Here is an 18,654-nt window from a genome sequence, read left to right as displayed (position 1 = left end):
TTTTTTTTTTTTTACAATATTCAAGTACATCTAAGCCAGTTCTAAACTCAAATGAAAGATTTGTGGAGAAAAATGCTAAATAAAAACAATAAAATCCAACTAGCAAAACAATTTATAGTAAAATGAATTTGCCATTGGTTGAGGCTTGCTGAATTAGGCAGAATCCAACATGGACATTTTATTATTAATAAAACGTGACATTTAACATGACATTTTATTATTAATACTAAGTATATTATAATTATAATATATTATTAAATTATAATTTTAAGGATGTTTTGTTTACTTTTGTATCATGAACAGTTTTGATACTGTGTTGTCACCATTTGATGTAAACTTACAAAACCAGTCGAGAATCACCAATTTAAGCATTTAGCAAAGGTTTTATCCAAAGATATGTTTAAAAAGTGCTTTAATTTCCTATGTGATAATTTAATCGTTAGCTGATATATTTGAGTTGTTTTGATTTCAAAAGTCCAAAAACATTTATTTATTGAATGTTAATTTTAGGTACGGGTGCGCATTATTGAGGGAAGGCAGCTCCCTGGTGTCAACATTAAACCAGTTGTCAAGGTCACAGTTGGAGGGCAGACGAAGAGAACACGCATCAAGAAGGGCAATAATCCATTTTTTGATGAGGTAACTATTTTTTCCCCCTGTTTTATCACTCTGGGAATAAAAATTATGTAAATAATTGAGTAAATGCTCAGATGTAATTATACGCATATATTCTTTCCTTTCAGACTTTTTTTCTAAACTTCTATGAGAAACCTTCTGATCTTTTTGATGAACCTATATTTTTATCCGTAAGTTATATTATTATCATTATTAATGTTGTTGTTGTTTCATTGAACAAAAACCTGCAGTTATCTTGTCTATGTCCATTCAAAGGTATTTGACTCCAAGTCACTACGGAAAGACTATGTTATTGGAGAATTCAAGGTAGATTTGCTCTTATTTCTTATTTTTCTTCCCTCTGTCCTTCTCTTGTTAATCACTGTCTTCATTTGGTGGTTTCTTCTCATTTCCAGTGAGTTCCAGGATATCTTTATTTTGATTTTCTTTACTGGTCACAGGCATGTTTTTTCTTAGATCTATCGTTTTCAGCACACATGTGTCTGTTATTTCAGGCTTTGCTAATAATACTGCTGGTTTTGTGTTTTCTCTTTCAGCTGGATGTTGGCATGGTGTATAATGAACACCGTAAGTACAAACAAACCTCTGGACATGTTAGTTTTTTAGACTCAATTAAGCTTGTTGCCTCTAAAATTGAGCTAAAATGCCCCCCCAATGTTTTATATTTGACAGTTTTTTTTCTATTCCACTGAACAGGACATGCTATTCTCAGGAAATGGTTGTTGCTGTCAGACCCTGATGATCTTTCTGCAGGGGCCAGAGGTTATTTGAAGGTCAGCATGTGTGTGCTGGCTGCAGGTGATGAACCTCCGGTAAGTGAGAGAAAGAGATCGAGCATGATTCAGAAGCAGCATGTTAACAAATTGAACCTTATTGTAAAGTTTTCTCTCATTCTTTTGAAAACATCAATTCTGTGTGTTAGATGGATAAGAAAGAGGGTCTGGAGGAAAAAGAGGATATAGAGGGGAACCTGTTGAGACCAGCTGGTCTTACCCTGAGGGGAGCCTCGTTTACTGTCAGAGTTTACAGGGCAGATGATCTGCCTCAGAGTGAGTATCAAACACGTCTGTGTGTAGGTGTGTGCCTTTTCTGTTTGCTTCTGTTTATCTGCTCTCCTCCTTTGGCAGTGGATGATGCTCTTATAGACGATGTCAAACACTTCCTTGGTTTTGAAACCAATCGTAAGAACCTGGTGGATCCATTGGTGGAGGTCAACTTTGCAGGCAAAACGGTACTTCTGTCTTTGTAACTAGTTGAATCATGAGGTATTAAGCCTATAAAAGCCACCGTAGCATATTTGATATTCAAATTTCTAAATGATAAACATGATCAAATGCTGAAATACCTGTTGTTCAGAATCTACTACGTGCCTTCTGTCATCTTACTTTTAAGCAAGTAAAAGGCCTTTTAGTATAATTCTAAAAATCTCCCCATTCAGGTTGAGATACACAAGTCTTTGTGCTACTTTTTATGAAGTAAACGTAGGAATAATTTGTTTATTGTTAGTAATATTTTAAGATGAACATTTACTGGACTAAAGCAACAGTGGTTTACTTGATGATGCATATATCTTTTTTTTATTTTGAAAAATCTTGTTAAAATGTGAGTATCAAATATGATAGATCAGGCTTTTTAGGAATGTTTATTTGTACATCTTTCATTGTCATTGTGTTACATTGCACTGCATTATATGTTTGGCTCCCCACAGAACAAAACAAAACATGAGCTTTGATCATAAAACTAAGCATTTAAATATCATTTTACTATGATATATTATTGCATTTAATGTAAAAAGTCTGCTATACTGTTATAAAGATCTCATTGATTTAAATTAATGGATAAATATTGCATATTTTTGCTCAGTTTGGGCCTATTATGTTTTTTTTCCCTCTTCCTCTTCGAGTATGAGCTCCATATTATCCTATTTCCTTCTATATGAGCCATAAAAGCCTAATGTATCAGATATGATATTATTTTTTGGACTATTATTTTATATGTCATGCTTTATTGGATTAATAATTTGCTCAAGAGGTACCGATATTATATTTTTCTATTTCTAGATGAGTAGTAAGATTCTGGAGAAAAACGCCAACCCTCAGTGGAACCAGAGCCTCACTTTGCCCATCAGGGTAAATGGCATACACTCACCTCACAGAACAACCTAACAAGTCCTTCAATAGATTTATTAACAGTCTGTTTTTCACTCCAGTTTCCATCCATGTGTGAAAAGATGAGGATACGCATTTTAGATTGGTGAGTTAAATTTTTCTTTCATGTGTTTAAAACTTACTTGTAGGGTAATCGCTACAGAATCTGTTTAAAACAAGACTCAAAACATACCTTTTAGAGAAGGCTTATACTATGAGACTATTTGAGCTCGTTTTTTCTGTATGTAAATGTCTTTGTATGTTATTTAAATAAACGAACCACTGTATATGCATATGGATTGCTTTATTTATGATGTAAATGTGTTATCTTACATACCTTCCCATTCTCCTTCTCTCAGGGATCGCGCTAGCCACAATGACGTTATTGGCACAACACACTTATGCATGTCCAAAATCTCAGCCCCTGGAGGAGATATTGAGGGTAGGCAGTGTTTTGTTGTGTACAAATTGCTTCTCAAAATACAGTTTGATTGAAGGCTTTTGTTAAGTGCAGTGGCAAATCTAGAGGGTCATTGTCTTGCTTTGCAATTTTTGTTCTCTCTATATCAGTGGTTGTCAACCTTTTTGACTCCAAAGACCCCTATTGTCCTCAATATGATTCAAAGCAACATCCCCCCCCCCTCTCTGGTTGACAACCACTACTCTATACTAACCGTTTATATAGTGTATTGATGTGTATTAATTCTGCACAACTAACAATATCAAATATACTTGCTGCAAAATGGTACATCTTGTCAATTGTCAATTCCTAGTGCAAGAGCTTGTTAGAATAAGTCCTTCCCAAAACTCACATTGGTTGAGCCAGAACTTGACTTGAGTTACTCAGACAGCAGTGCTGTTTGCCACACTCTTTGGGAAGTCAAACAGCATCAAGAAATTTCTTTGTAGTGTCTGTCTACTCTATTTATCTAGTAGTTGTAAGTAACGTATCTAGAAAGAAAATATTCTTCACCTTGCGCATTTGCACAAAGTGCATTTGTCAATGTTGAGAGACATCACATTTTTTGAGTAATTTGTTGGTTCCAGTGTTGAAGTGAGGAAAAACTCTACTTGTTGTTTGCTAGCTGATTTGTTGTCTTGATTTTGTATCACTTTGTATTGTCATCATGTAAGAAATGAATTGGCAGTGATTTGAAACTCGAGAATGAAATTAACTGCATTTTGGGGAGTGTTGTGTAAAATTAGCTTGTATGTTTTGCTCTGAATTAGAGACATGGATGACTAAAACTAAAAAAAATGTAGCTACTTTTTTAAACTTTGGCATCTACTGTATGCTATTGCCAAGGAGGTATGACAGATCAAAATTGTAGTATTGTTGCATTTGGGGAAAAAAAACAAGTGATTGTAGTATATTTTAGTGTAACTGAAATTGGTTTCAGTATGTTAGCAGTTAGCAGTTGGTTGTGATATTTTGTGTGTTGCATAGAGTGAGTTTGTTGTGCAAATGTAACTCTACGTCTGGCGCAGACATGATTAATAAAGGCTCGTGCATGAGTCCGTTTGCATGGCATCGGCTGCACTGCTTGCCTGCAATATTCACTTCATCTATCCTTATTTTGTCTCAACTTTTATTTCTCTCTGCACTCAGATGAGTTCCTTCTCAGGACCTTCCACAGCACCAGTATGTGTGTCTCTCTGATCTCAAAAATCTGTGCTACCCTTCCTGTAGATCACACCAATGGCTATGTCAGATTTTGCCTTTTGTTGGGCTATAGTGCTTATAGTATAAGTTGCCTATAGCTTTATTCAGCTAGTCTTTAGATAAGGTGTTTTCTCTGACTAAATGGCAAATGTATTTGCCATTGAATGTGTCAACACGTTTGCAATTTGCTATTTATTTTTACTGCTCCTAAAGCTAGAGATTACTGTTGTGTGTCTAATTCTTGCTCTTTTATATCAACAAGTTGATGACAATATAGGCTTTCTTCCGACCTTTGGCCCCTGCTTTGTCAACATGTATGGGAGCCCTAGAGAGTTCACAGCCTTCTCTGACCCACATGAGGCACTAAACCTGGGAAAGGTGAGATTTACTATATATATATATGTATAAAATGATACTTTTACAGAGTTTCTTAAAGCTTGTTTGTAAAATATTGTCTTTATATTTTTAAACATCAAAATTGTTTCACTATATTAATTTCACTTGGCATTTTTACACTGGCAGTTGAGTTTGGATTGGGGCACGGTTCTAATGAAAAATTGGTAATGTGAAAGCTGTCATGCGGACTCGGGTGCGCACCGTTTTACCGAACCCGAGACTACCTGAAGGAGGTGCTCTGAGTAAATGTGTAAATGTGAAAGAAACAAGGACTCGGGTACACACTTATTCAGGAAGTAAAGTAAACTGCGCATGCGTTTTAGCCGCTTACGGTGTATTTAGTTAAATAAAAGTGTAAGGGATGATAGTGTTGATGATTTACCTCGGACATGAGCGCGAGTGAGCCTGCAGTGTATTGGCGCATAGCAAGTGCAGTCAGGGAGGCAAATGAACGGCAATCCACTGTCTCCTCAAAAGAATCTGTTTGCAAGCAGCAGAAAGCCACCTTATGTGACGCACGTATAGTAAACACAAGTTTGTACTCAGCTGTGCATAATAGCACCAAATTAATAAAAACCCCCACGATATATTGACCTGTGTTCTGTTTTATATCATGCGCCGTGCACGTTTGTGATTACGTTAGATGCACGCGAATGCATCAATGTGCGACAAACAAACTCAAAAAGAAAAGTTCTTTTTCGTTTTTTTGCTCAGAACTAAAAATAGAAATACCTTTTGTAGCGATATACTGTTAAAGAACATCCAGATGTCGTCCACGCTGCTGAGAGCGACGTTTAGATTAATGTGTAAATATGTGCACGCTTTCCCCTCAATAACAAAATAAACGCACAACAAAAATGACAGTGGTGAGAAAACAGCAGTTAAGAAAGCATCTGATCATAGCGATGTGGATATGTTTGCACAAGCTCTGCTATTCACAGGCATCATGTCGACAGATGAGGTAATTAAACTTACAGTTATGATAGTTTGATTATAACGTACATTTGAGACGATAGACTATATAGATCTGACCATGTGAGACTATAGTTTGAATTAATCACTTTTCTTTGCATGAGACATTGACATTACAGTACAGAATGGCTCATTCTGAATTATCCTAAACATCGTATAAGCATGCATTTCATGTGCCATTGAACAGAAGAGAGGTTTTTGGGACCTTGCATGAACATCAGATAGTGTTGATTTTCTCGGCAAAACGTCCCAAGTCTTTCTAAAAAACAGTCTACAGTCTTTCATAGAAAACCTAGGAAGTCGGGGAAGGTCTTGTTTTTTAAGTTTTGTTACAAGCTATTCACACATTAGTAATAAAAAAAGTGAGTAATACATGTGAATTCTTCCATATACCCCCTTTAATATTACTTACTGTAATAATACTTTAAGTTCCTATGTGTGTGTTTTTTTGACATAGGGAGAGGGTGTGGCCTATCGAGGACGTGTGCTGTTAGAACTCATTACGAAGCTGTCTGATCAGGTGGAGCAAAAGATTGAAGACATACACCCTGATGACCTGCTGGTGGTAGAGGTGAGATCACAGTTATTCCTCCTGGGTTTAGCATCAGACATGAGATCATTTGACACAGGAATGCATCATTTAATATCAGTGAAAGACCACAGTTGTGTTGTGTCGCACAGAAATTTATGCGAAAGAGGAAGTTCTCCCTCTTTGCTGCATTCTACTCAGCCACTCTTCTTCAGGATGTGGATGATGCGATTCAGTTTGAAGTCAGTATTGGTAACTACGGCAACAAGTTCGACAACACCTGTCTGCCTCTGCCCTCCACCACTCAGTTCAGCAGGGCTGTGTTTGATGGTGAGAAACCACCTAATGATTTAGACTTGAAATGTTTAGATCAACCATACATTTTGGAATGCCCCACATAAAATGTCCATACTGCTATTTCACTTTGAAGTGGATTCTTGTGGCATTTTTTCTGTTTTAAACATGTAATATATATATATATATATATATATATATGTATGTACAGTATATGTGCCAATTGTTCGAAATGAATTAAAGCAACACCAAGGAACTTTTCCTCTGCGGTCGCCCTACAGGTTGGAAGCGGAATTGTCCATTACCGCTGTCGTAAATAATTTAGCCTACCGCAGCCTACTGTCGCACGCGCACGCTCGCTGTTTATCCAGCACCGGCTTTGGAATCAACAATGGCAGACATCCCAACCTGCAAGAAGTCATTTCAGGGAGGTATATCTTGGTGACTGGATTGTTGAGGGGGGGTGGCGGGTTGACTAGCTTTCGTGAGGCACACTCGCAAGGTCTCTCACTCTCTCCCTCTCTGCCGTGCTCGCGCTATGTATGTTATGCGCGCAGTATGTTCTGTCTCCCATGCGCGCCGGCAGATTTGAACTAATTTGCGGGCATCAGGGAGATACTATAGACTTGGGATGTCTGCAATGGCCATAGACAATTTGAGGAAGTGGTGGGGGAAGTGACGTATGCCGTAAAGCAGTCGAGTTTTGTAGTTCTTTTTTTCCTCGGGTTACTACCCGAAACCCGAAGTTACATAGTGCGAGTAAAAGCGATACAGACCACGTCAGGCTATGGCAGACGTGTCATTTAACCTATTGTAAGTCGATGTACCATCACAAGGGTCTTGGAAATATATTATGAAGGTTGAAAAGTTCCATAGTGTTGCTTTAATTGTTTTATTCAGCAAGGGTGCATTATCAATTTAATGCACCCTTGCTGAATAAAACTAAAAATCTTTCGAAGAGAAAGTGACAGTAAAGACATTTACTACATTTGGAACATTACAAAAGATTTTTTGAACTTTCTAATCATCAAAGAATCCTGTAAAAAAATGTATTACGGTGTGCACAAAAATATTAAGCAGCACAACTGTTTTTTGATAATAATAAGACATGATTCTTGAGCACCAAATCAGTATTTTAGAATGATTTCTGAAGGATCATGTGATGCTGAAAATTCAGCTTTGCCATCACAGGAATAAAATAAATGATAAAATATATTAAAATAGAAAACAGTTATTTTTAGTATTTTTACAAATAAAAGCAGCCTTGATGAGCAAAAGAGACTTCTTTGTAAAACATTAAAACATTTTACTGAGTCTAAACCTTTGAACGATAGTGCATATCTATACTAGTAAAAGGAAAAATGTAGAGCCCTATGTGATTTTGTGACAAAAAGAGTTTGAAGTATTTTAAAAAACAAAGTAATAGGATTGAAGCTTTATGTTACATGAACTGCCCAATAACATTTCATTTTATATTCGTATTTGGAAGGATCTTATTACCTATAAGCCAAAGAGTGATACTCAAGTATCTAACATTGCTTCCACTGTTTTACATTATTTAGGCTGCCATTACTACTACCTGCCATGGGGAAATGTGAAACCTGTGGTGGTCTTGTCTTCAGAGTGGGAAGATATCGGCCCTCGCATAGAGGCCCTGAACATGCTGCTCAGCATAGTTGACCGACTGGTGAGGAGCGTTTCTTCGGTCAACACATCAAAATATATCAAACCACAATCAGTTATAATTGTATTTCCTAATACGTTTATCATAATAGGAATCAAACCTAGAGCAGGTACAGCTGGAGCTCAAAGCAAGAAGTGACGAACAGGAAGTGGAAGAGAGGGTTGTCCAACTGCTTGATGATGTCATAGCCGACTGCAGGTGCAGATGTGCTCAAGTGTTTTGTAAAGCTGTACCGCACTCACTATGACCAACTAAAGTGTTCTTGTGTGTGTATGTGCTGTAGTGAGGAGCTCCCTGAGGTGGATAAATGGCCCTGTGTGACTCCGCTGGATAAATCTCTGAGGAATCTGCGCAAGATTAACATGCAGCAGATCGTGCAGACGGCACTGGCGCTCAAACACGGACCAGAGACCGAGCTGAGTGCGGTGCTGGAGCAGGCTGAGGACTGGACCATGAGACTACGTCACCTCGCTGAGGAGGTGAAAGAGCTGTAGCTTGCAAATAAATGAAATATGTTGGTGGTTTTATGCTACCTGCACCTGATTCAAATACTAATAATAATAATTCATTACATTTATATAGCGCTTTTCTTGGCACTCAAAGCGCTTTACATAGAAGGGGGGATCTCCTCAACCACCACCAATGTGCAGCATCCAACTGGATGATGCGACAGCAGCCATATTGCGCCAGAGCGCCCACCACACACCAGCTTACTGGTGGAGAGGAGACATAGTGATGAAGCCAATTGGTATATATATATGGGGATGATTAGGAGGCCATGATGGACAGAGGCCACTGGGCAAATTTGGCCAGGATGCCAGGGTTATACCCCTACTCTTTCGAAAGACATCCTGGGATTTTTTGTGACCACAGAGAGTCAGGGCCTCGGTTTAACGTCTCATCCGAAGGACGGTGCTCTTTGACAGTATATTGTCCCCATTACTATACTGGGGTGTTAGGACCCACACAGACCACAGGGTGAGCGCCCCCTGCTGGCCTCACTAACACCTCTTCCAGCAGCAACCTGGTTTTCTCAGCTTCAGTGGGCAACCAGTCTTGGGCTACACGGTGATATGGCTGCTGGCCAGTGAAATAGTGACATCAGCCTAATATTCCTGCTGCAGTCTGTGACATTAACGTTAATCAAAGAACAAAATAAAAAGGGATTCATTCACTGCTCTTGACTGATTAATAGCTTTAATAGGGATTAATCAATATTAAATTTGTTTATATAGTGAAGACTGTGCAGTGTTATGTTATGGTGATTGTATTATTTAATTTCTGTAGTATTTGTAACCTGAATACTACTGTTAGACCTACCTGAAAATCAAAAAAAAAAAAAAAAAAATTCATTTTCTTAATCTGTGCTGTTGTATTTATTTGTGTTGTCGTTTGTAATAGCTGGGTTTCAGTCACGTGATTATGATGACGCGCGAAATTCAGATGGAGGGCAGGGAGTGAAGAGCGCAATAGACGAGATGGAGGAAAGTCCGTACTGTACTACTTTACACGCTATTACAAGAGAAAGATATAAACAAAAAATCAAAGATATGTTGGACGTGATCCTTACGTTATGAAGAGGAGGATTTTTCAACTGAATTTAAAGATTTTCCTGCCATCGAGGCGGTAGATATCAGCAACTACCTCGTCTTACAGACATACTTTGACTTTACAAAGTTCGGAAACATTACACGTTACACAAACATAGCCACTTAAGTTGTATTAACTCACCTTTGACGAAGTGATCACTGCACACACGGGCATTTTCCCATTCGGCTCCTCCCGACCGCAGACGTAGGTTTGCAAGCCGTTTTACCGGAGTTTTTCGGTCAATTTCTTGCATTTTCCCCCCTTATGAACAACAACTTTTGGTACACGATAAAAACTCGTCGTGGTTTGATCGATTTAAGTAACCATAAACGACGCAAAACATAGGCATTTTGAGTTTGTTATAGTGCTTTCTAAATACAGCAAATCACTTCCTGCCCGCCATTTGCATTTCGCGCCATGGCAACGCAGTGGCGTGACGTCATATGAAAACAAGCTATTTGTTTATTTGTTCTTATTTTATTACTGACTGTTTGAACTTTATATTAGTTAGGCTAAAACCCAAAGTATACTTCGGCTGTCCGTCCGCTTTAAAAATTGTAATCGAGAATTCATTGTGAAATTTTACTGATATGTAAAAGATTGGTGCAGTGCCAGACTTCTGGGGGCCCTAAGCAAAACTTTGTAGGGGGGCCCCTGTCAATGCATTCATAAAAACCACAAAATGACCCCCAACCCCTTAATCTGTTCTTTCAGAGCAGTTTCACTGTCAACCAACAACAGTGAGTTGAAACTGTCATTAATAGCATAAAATAAATACCATTAAAAACAATAGGACAAATTCAATAGAAAAAAATATACAAATGAAATAAACAATTTAGCCTATAGCCTACAGAAATTGAATAAAGTTATACAATTTTAAAATTAAACTCTAAATAGTCATCACTATATGAATTAAATATACATTGATTCTTATTGAAGTTCCTAAAGTTGTTCAGTGAAGAGCAGTGAATGATTCTTTAATTTTCTTTTGTTGTTTTGATTAACATTAAATGACACAAAGTGACAGCAGCCTAATAAACCTGCTGCTGTCTAAGACCAAATACACAGATATAATAATACTGACAAGCATTCAGTTACTTTCCCAACTGTTTATGTTCACTTAAGACATAACCGACTGTGTTTAAGTGAAAACTCTCCAAGACGGGCATTTTGACATTTTATATGTATATTTGTCCTTTTAATCACACCCCCTGATACGCAAAGTAGCCTAAACTTGTCCGTGTTTTGCTTCATCTCGGAGCGCACGCACAGAAAGCCGCCTGGGGAACAGCGTCTCTTTCGCAGCTCAATACGCTTTTAACTCCTTTTCCTTTAGTATCGAGCACATCCGGCAGGAGACTGTATATTACGACAGTCATGTTACGTGGGAAGGGTGACAGCGCACCACTTTAAAACAAAGCAACGGGATGCGGCATCATGTTTTCATAATCGCTGGAAGCCAAAATCAAAACCGAAACTAACATGCTAGTCATTAAATCATCTTTGAGTGCAAGGGGGCCCCCTGGTGGTTCGGGGGCCCTACACAACTTGCGCACTTTGTGTATAGGAAGGAACGGCACTGGGTTGGTGTTTTAACAACTTAATTTATTAAAATACATGGTTACATGGGTCTAAAATAAGGAAAACTATAACTTTTATTGTGGTGGGGTGTTGAGCCCTGCTATATTAAAAGCACAGCTAAATGTGGCATTTATTTTAATGGGTTTATGTGAAGATGGTTTTAGGATAAATTAAAAGTTGTTATATTTTTTTTAAAGCCTATTAAATGTCGACTTTTAATTATATTGTAATTCTGAATGGCTATAATTACTCATTTCACCCCCAGAAATTAAGACAAAACCTTGATTAATTACTAAAAATGTGCGATTAATTAGATATATTTTTTTAATCGATTGATGGCAGTACTTTCTTTCTTTCAGCCCCAGAACAGTTTTCCAGATATAATAATCTGGATGCTTCAGGGAGACAGACGAGTGGCCTACCACAGAATCCCCACCCATCAAGTTCTCTTTTCCCAGGGTTACTGTGGCAAGCATTGTGGACAACTTCAGACGGTTTTCATGAAGGTAAACACACTATTTGGAGGCAAAGCACATACTAATGCTACAGTGTAAATGATGAATGAAACCGTAGGGGTAGTGATAAATCTCTGATTCTCTGTGTGTAATGTTGTGCTCAGTGTCCGCAGGAAGACGTGGGATGTAGTAAGATCCCAGCTCAGCTCAGGGTCAAGCTGTGGTTTGGACTCGCTGCTGATGTCAAGTCCTTTAACCAGTTTGCAGAGGGCAAACTATCTGTGTTTGCAGAAACGGTGAGTGGGCAGTTTCCCAACATGCATTTGTTTGGTGTTTCTTCACCCATGGGCCTTTGCCCTGTGGACTTTTAGTTAACACTTTTCACTCTATCACTAATTTATTAATTTCTCTATTAACAATCTCCAGCAGTGTATGTACAACTTATTGATTTGGAAATCAATTTCACACAATAAACATTAAAATAGTTTATTTCGCTCTTTGTTTAGATTATCATAGTTTTAAACGTTGCAATTCATATTTTGTAAAATATTTTAAAACGTTTGTCCAAGTGAGAAAAAATTGAAATCTACTGAATCTCCTGTGACATAAAAAAAAAGAAGAAAAAAAAAACACTGGACAGTAACACTACATTTCAAAAGTCAGTAAGATTTATATTAAATTAGTACTTATATTCATCAAAGATGAATTAAATTAATTAAAAATATAAATAAAAAAATATAGGCCTACTGTTCTTTTGAACTTTCTATTAATCAAATTATCCTGAAAAAATGCATCATGGTTTCCACAAGAAAAATTATTACACATCGCAACTGTTCTCAAATTTGATAACAAATGAGAAATGTTTCTTGAGCAGCAAATCAGCATATTAGAATGATTTCTGAATGATCATGTGACACTGAAGACTGAAGTAATGATGCTGAAAACTCAGCTTTGCCATCATAGGAATAAATTACATTTTAAAATATGTTAAAATAGAAAAGTTCTTTTAAATGTTAATAATATTTCACAATATTTATCCTTGATAAGCATAAGAGACTACTTTTAAAAACAAAATGACATATTAAAATAGAAAAGTTCTTTTAAATTGTAAAAATATTTCACAATATTTTGCCTTGATAAGCATAAGAGACTTCTTTTAAAAACAAAAAATCTTACCAACTCCAAACTTTTGAATGGTAGTAAAATAAATCATATCACAGGAATAAATATCACAGAAAAAATAAATGAATCACAGGAAGCTCATCCTTTGTTTTTATACAGTACATTAGTTACATTTGTTTTAGCTTATTTGGTTGAATTTCTTGAATAGCTTCTTTTTGAGTTGATTGTGTCTTGTAGCATTGTGTGTTTGAGCTTCTGAGCTACTAATGGAGTTATTTTGATCCACAGTATGAGAACCAGACTAAATTGGCCCTGGTGGGGAACTGGGGTACGACGGGTCTGACATACCCCAAGTTCACCGATGTGACTGGCAGAATCAAACTGCCAAAGGAGAGCTTCAAACCCTCTCCAGGATGGAGCTGGGCAGGAGACTGGTATGTCAGCCCAGAGAAAACGTGAGTACCATCTTATCATAAATTTACTCAGACATTTTTTAAAGTATTAGTGATATCAACGTCATTGAACACCCTGTGAAATGGCATAACATGGATGTGTCTTGATGCCCAGAATGCTGTACGACGCTGATGCAGGTCATATAAGCTTTTTGGAGGAGGTGTTTGAAAATCAGATGCGTTTGCCAGGAGGACAGTGGATCGGCATGCCAGAGGGGTACACAGATGTGGTCAGTGTGTAGTTGTATTGTGACAAAACTGATGAAACTTAAGTTCTTTTTAAGTACAGTGAAGTTATTAGTTTAATTCATGAGGCACAAATTTTTTAAAAATACTTATGTTCTACATTAAAATCAGTTGGCCAGGAACTGACCTTTTTGTTCTTTATGTGTCCACTGGGGGGCAGAATGGAGAAAAGGCTGTGCCTAAAGATGAGATCGAGTGTCCCCCGGGCTGGGTGTGGGGGGATATTGAGTGGAGCGAGGATCTGAAGCGTGCAGTGGATGATCAAGGTATGGAAACTTTGAGAAGTCTTACGCCACTGACTTCTGCTCTTCATTATTTTGTATATAGAGATGATTTTCAAAAGCAATGTACCTCTACAATGAATTTGCTTTTACCTGTAGGGTGGGAATATGGAATAACCCTCCCCCCGGACCGTCGGCCAAAGTCCTGGGTTCCATCCGAGAAGATGTACCACACCAACCGCCGGAGACGTTGGATCCGACTCCGCCGTAGAGATATGCAGAAAATGGAGGCGCTTAGAAAAGTACATCATCAGTCATTAGCGAAGTGTTCCCGCTCGGTTTGTTTTCAGTCAAAGAAATAACGAAGTTTCACATTGAGAGCAGCTTGTAAACAAAAGTGGAATGTTGGCTCCAAGCTTCATTTTGTTCCCTTTGAATTGTGGGGGGATTCTGGTAAAGCTCAGGGTGGCGTGACATAAAGAGCTCTGTGTAGTCTCAGGAGGTCTTCCCCTGTCCCTGAACGCATCTGGTGAGAGGCAGATGGAGCTCGAGAGGACACCTAATTAATCATGCCATCTGAGAATAATCTGAAATCAATCCCACACCTCGAATCCACTTGGCAGAAAAACCCAGGTCCAACTTTAAAGTCCCGCCGCAAATACGTTTAATGTTCATCATCTGTGTGAGGGTGTGTGTGTGCGACATGAGAGAGCGATAAAGCGGTTTTGTTTCAATCTGTGAAAGTCCTTATCCACACAGGCAAACAAGTTTGGGTAAAACACACTTTGTTAATAAAGATCTAAAATTCAATTCTGGAGATCACTGTTTCTGATAACTATAATGATGTTGTTAGACTAAAAAGCAAACATGTTGAAGTTCTTCAGAGTTACAGAGAATGGCAATGGACCTCATTCATGAAACACGAACAGAATGAAGTTGTGTATAAATCATTTGCAAATCCATTATGTAAATTGTCACATTCAATTCAATTGAACAGTTTACATAAGAATGGATTTATGAACGATTTGCACACAAATTTGTTCTGCTCGTGTTTCCTGAATGAGGCTCATTGTGTTTCCGTTTGGTTCTGCGCAAGAAACAAATAGGTCTGCTAAAACTGGGTAAAGAACTTCAAGGAAAATGTGTTTGAGAGAGAGGTGGTTTTTACTTTAAAAAAAAAATATATTATATATATATATATTATATATATATTAACTAAATGACAGATAAAAATCTATTAATACACTAATGTTCAAAAGTTAGGGGTCAGTAAGATTTTTTAAAAATATTTATGAAAGAAGTCTCTGCTCTTATGCTTAAGGCTAGATTTATTTTATTTACAAAAATACAGTAAAACAGTTAGTGTAATTGTAATAATATTTCACAATATTACAGAAATCTTCAGAAATGATTCTAATATGCTGATTTGGAGCTCAAGAAGCATTTCCGATTGTTGTACTGATGATACTTTGATTATTCTTTGAGTAGAAAGTTTAAAAGAACAGCATTTATTTAAAATGGAAATCTTTTGTAACATTACACTTTTGATCAATATAATACGTACTTGCTTAGAAGTATTAATTTCTTTAAAAAAAAATCACACTTACCCCAAACTTCTGAATGGTAGTGTATTATTTATGCAATTACATTTTTATGAAACCAAATGCCATCTGCAAACAAATGAATTCTTCCAGAACTTCTGAAACTTTGCAAATTTGCAATTTTATACTTATTAATAAAATGCTACATTCTAGTTTTGCTTGAAACGTGTGCTAATAATAGATAGATTATTAGTATTTTATATTATTATATATTTATATAATATGTAGTATTATATATTTTTGAAGTGTCCAAAAACTTTTTTGGGTTACTTTGAGTAAAATCAGTTGTCCTCATGGTGGCACTCTTTAAGCACAGAATTAGAAACATTTCTCTTGTGGTACCTTCCCTCCCGTTTCTACTGTATTAGATAACTTTAATTCCTCACTAATCTGAAAAAGCTCATGTCTGCTATTTGTCTTTTTTAATGTTTATTGCACTGTGCACCACTGGATAAGATCATACAGAACATGCAAATGAGAAAAATGCTTTAATTCAATCAAGTCAAATTATGTAAATGAGTCTTTTTCTGTGTGCTCACTCTTCTACAGCAGCGTCCGGACGAGTCGGAGCGTGAGGGCTGGGAGTATGCTTCTTTATTTGGCTGGAAGTTTCACCTCAAGCAGAGGAAGACGGACGCCTTCCGGCGCCGGCGCTGGAGATGTCGTATGGAACCATTAGAAAAGACAGGGCCGGCGGCCATCTTTGCCTTGGAGTGTTCGCTGGTAATGAGTGTTGACTATTTGAGTGATGTGGAGCTGGAATTGGGGGTGAGATTTAGAAAGAGAGACCGTAATGGAAGGAAAGGAAAATGGTCGGACTGAATCAAACGAAGGCGAGATGCAATTTAGACAAGGCAAAGGCGAGAATGGGTGTGGAGGGCTTTGAGTTTGGACGAACCGGAGGTGCTGAGAGAGACTGGGCAAGCAAAGTGGAATCAGTCTGGTAAAATAAGGGCATCATGGGATATCATTTACAGGGAGACAGAGATGGAGCAGTGAGTGTGAAGGACGGTGTATGCATACAGCGCCGCCGCTCCCACCACGCGCATCACGCGCTGTGCGTAGGGCACCAAGTGCTGAGGGGGCACCAAAAATAGCCTAATGAAAAACCAATCATCAAACTTCTTGTTATAATCAGATTCAGCGCGTTCTTCCTCTTCATTCCGCAGCGGCGCCGAGCAGAGACAGAGAGCACGTCAGAAACACAGGACAGGGTGTGTGTGTGTGTGTGTGTGTGTGTGTGTGATGTGTTCATGTGTGTGTTCATCATTGGTCTGTCACTGCTCGTCAATGTCAGAATATTTGAGATGACCAATCAAATCAAAGTAGGCGGGCTTTATGTTCACAGACGCTGAGCGCGAATTTTAACAGTGCAACTCGACGCTTCAGTGTACGGTCAAGTGCGAGATAAGATGTAAGTAGCTAAACTTAACTTTATTTGACAGTTTTTTTTTTAGGTCATAAATGTTAAACGAATGACAAAAAATAATTAGGCAAACTAATATAGTTTTGTCTAATTTCGCCATTTTGAACTGAAAATAGGCCTATATGTAACATGTAGCCTAGTGTAATAGTTTAGGCTACTGTCATTGTGAGGGGACAAGAAACATGAACAAAGCCGTTTTCATCATGTTAGGCACAGGATTTATAATGAATGTGTACATATTGAGAATAAAATACAAATTGTAACCTTTAGTAAATTAAAAAAGCCAACTTTAGGAGGGGAAGAGACAGGGCAAGATAAAAACAAAGAGAAAAAGAGTGTGATGCTGATGAGGAGAGAAAAATAATCAGCTGCCCACTGACATAGTTTTAAAGCTGTTATCGAATTTTTTTTTTTTTTTTTTTTGCCTTCACAACATCTTTAAAATGCACATCTGTAGTTCAGAAAAATCCCAAATTTCCCCCGAACACCCCTAACTAACCTGCCTCAAATTCGGGATCCCAGTGATTATAAAACCATGCCATTGCATGGTAATGAAACTAGTTAATAGTAAGCATTAGACCCTAATCTAAAGTGTTACTTTTTAGCTTTTTAATTTTTTTATAAATCATACCCTCATTGGGGGCTTAGCCCCCCTAAATGAAAATCCTAAATAAAAATGTTTTTTTTTTTTTAGGGGGGGCGGGGGGACATCATAAAGGAATTATGCTTAGGGCACCAAAATGGCTAGCAGCGGCACTGTATGCATAAAGCCTAGTTAGTATGCTTATTCTTTTACTCATAGTCTGGTCCACTGGGTCCATTGTTACGGGTCTATTCCAGGCAGCTTTGGCACAAGATGTCATGTGGGCTTGGCTGAGTTGAGAATTGAGAGTTGATGAGGGTCTGGAACGGATCCATCGTGCAAGTAGTGCCTTACAGAGGTGAACTAGATGATTCCCTTGCTCTGCCATCTGGGGCACCTGAAAATTCAGATCCATAGACATCAATTAATCACATCAAATGCTTAATTTACTCATTTTCAATTATTTCCATATGATATAGAGTGTTTAACCTCGTTTTTAAATCCTGCTCTTCCTGTATCTCCACTGCTAGAGCATATGCTGTTAATTTACATGGACTGTCCGAATGAACCGATTCATTGGAATAACTTGCCAAAGTTTCATATGAGAGAAAGTCTTTTAGGATGAATCTGACTTTGTACCTCTACATATGAGAGATATTACTATTTACAGTGGACCAATTAAAATAATACCACAATATGAGATAGAGAGCAGTTTAAGACTAACCAATTCATTATAATTAATCCACTGCTAAATATGAGAAAGAGTCAATTAAGATGAACTAATTCATTAGAATGAATCAGACTTTTCAATGCTACATATGAGAGAGAGCTGTTTAGGATGAATTGATTCACTAGAATGAATCAAACTTTCCTCTACTACACATGAGAGAGAGAGAGAGAGAGAGAGAGAGAGAGAGAGAGAGAGAGAGAGAGAGAGAGTTGTTTAGGATGAACCGATTCACTAGAATTACTGTGACTTTCCACCACTACAGATAAGAGAGAGATTTGTTTAGGAAGAACTGATTCACTTCAATGAATCAGACTTTTCTCTGCTAC

The 18,654-nt window shown here is 37.7% G+C and overlaps 1 protein-coding gene across 12 annotated transcripts in view; it reads left to right on the top strand.

The window, feature by feature from the left end:
• Window positions 1-18,654, top strand: part of dysf (dysferlin, limb girdle muscular dystrophy 2B (autosomal recessive)) — a 113,821-nt gene that overhangs the window by 16,817 nt on the left and 78,350 nt on the right. For 8 of the 12 annotated variants that reach the window (XM_056268629.1, XM_056268624.1, XM_056268622.1 and 5 more), the window contains exons 7-30: window positions 511-639; window positions 744-806; window positions 892-942; window positions 1,173-1,203; window positions 1,333-1,448; window positions 1,559-1,685; window positions 1,764-1,867; window positions 2,697-2,765; window positions 2,846-2,889; window positions 3,143-3,225; window positions 4,393-4,425; window positions 4,709-4,824; window positions 6,272-6,385; window positions 6,496-6,673; window positions 8,200-8,324; window positions 8,413-8,519; window positions 8,605-8,800; window positions 11,852-11,998; window positions 12,112-12,243; window positions 13,358-13,524; window positions 13,637-13,751; window positions 13,928-14,033; window positions 14,148-14,290; window positions 16,139-16,312. In XM_056268629.1, coding sequence (XP_056124604.1) covers window positions 511-639; window positions 744-806; window positions 892-942; window positions 1,173-1,203; window positions 1,333-1,448; window positions 1,559-1,685; window positions 1,764-1,867; window positions 2,697-2,765; window positions 2,846-2,889; window positions 3,143-3,225; window positions 4,393-4,425; window positions 4,709-4,824; window positions 6,272-6,385; window positions 6,496-6,673; window positions 8,200-8,324; window positions 8,413-8,519; window positions 8,605-8,800; window positions 11,852-11,998; window positions 12,112-12,243; window positions 13,358-13,524; window positions 13,637-13,751; window positions 13,928-14,033; window positions 14,148-14,290; window positions 16,139-16,312 — 2,670 coding nt within the window. The remainder of the gene's footprint in view (window positions 1-510; window positions 640-743; window positions 807-891; window positions 943-1,172; window positions 1,204-1,332; window positions 1,449-1,558; window positions 1,686-1,763; window positions 1,868-2,696; window positions 2,766-2,845; window positions 2,890-3,142; window positions 3,226-4,392; window positions 4,426-4,708; window positions 4,825-6,271; window positions 6,386-6,495; window positions 6,674-8,199; window positions 8,325-8,412; window positions 8,520-8,604; window positions 8,801-11,851; window positions 11,999-12,111; window positions 12,244-13,357; window positions 13,525-13,636; window positions 13,752-13,927; window positions 14,034-14,147; window positions 14,291-16,138; window positions 16,313-18,654) is intronic. The other 4 variants (XM_056268632.1, XM_056268630.1, XM_056268625.1 and 1 more) reach the window with 2 other exon arrangements.

The sequence above is a fragment of the Rhinichthys klamathensis genome, unplaced genomic scaffold (assembly GCF_029890125.1).
Source record: "Rhinichthys klamathensis goyatoka isolate OS25496 unplaced genomic scaffold, OSU_Roscu_1.1 h1tg000275l_1, whole genome shotgun sequence".
Taxonomy (NCBI): Eukaryota; Metazoa; Chordata; class Actinopteri; order Cypriniformes; family Leuciscidae; genus Rhinichthys; species Rhinichthys klamathensis.
Note: the sequence above shows the minus strand (reverse complement) of the source record. Positions and strands in the feature narration are given on the sequence as shown.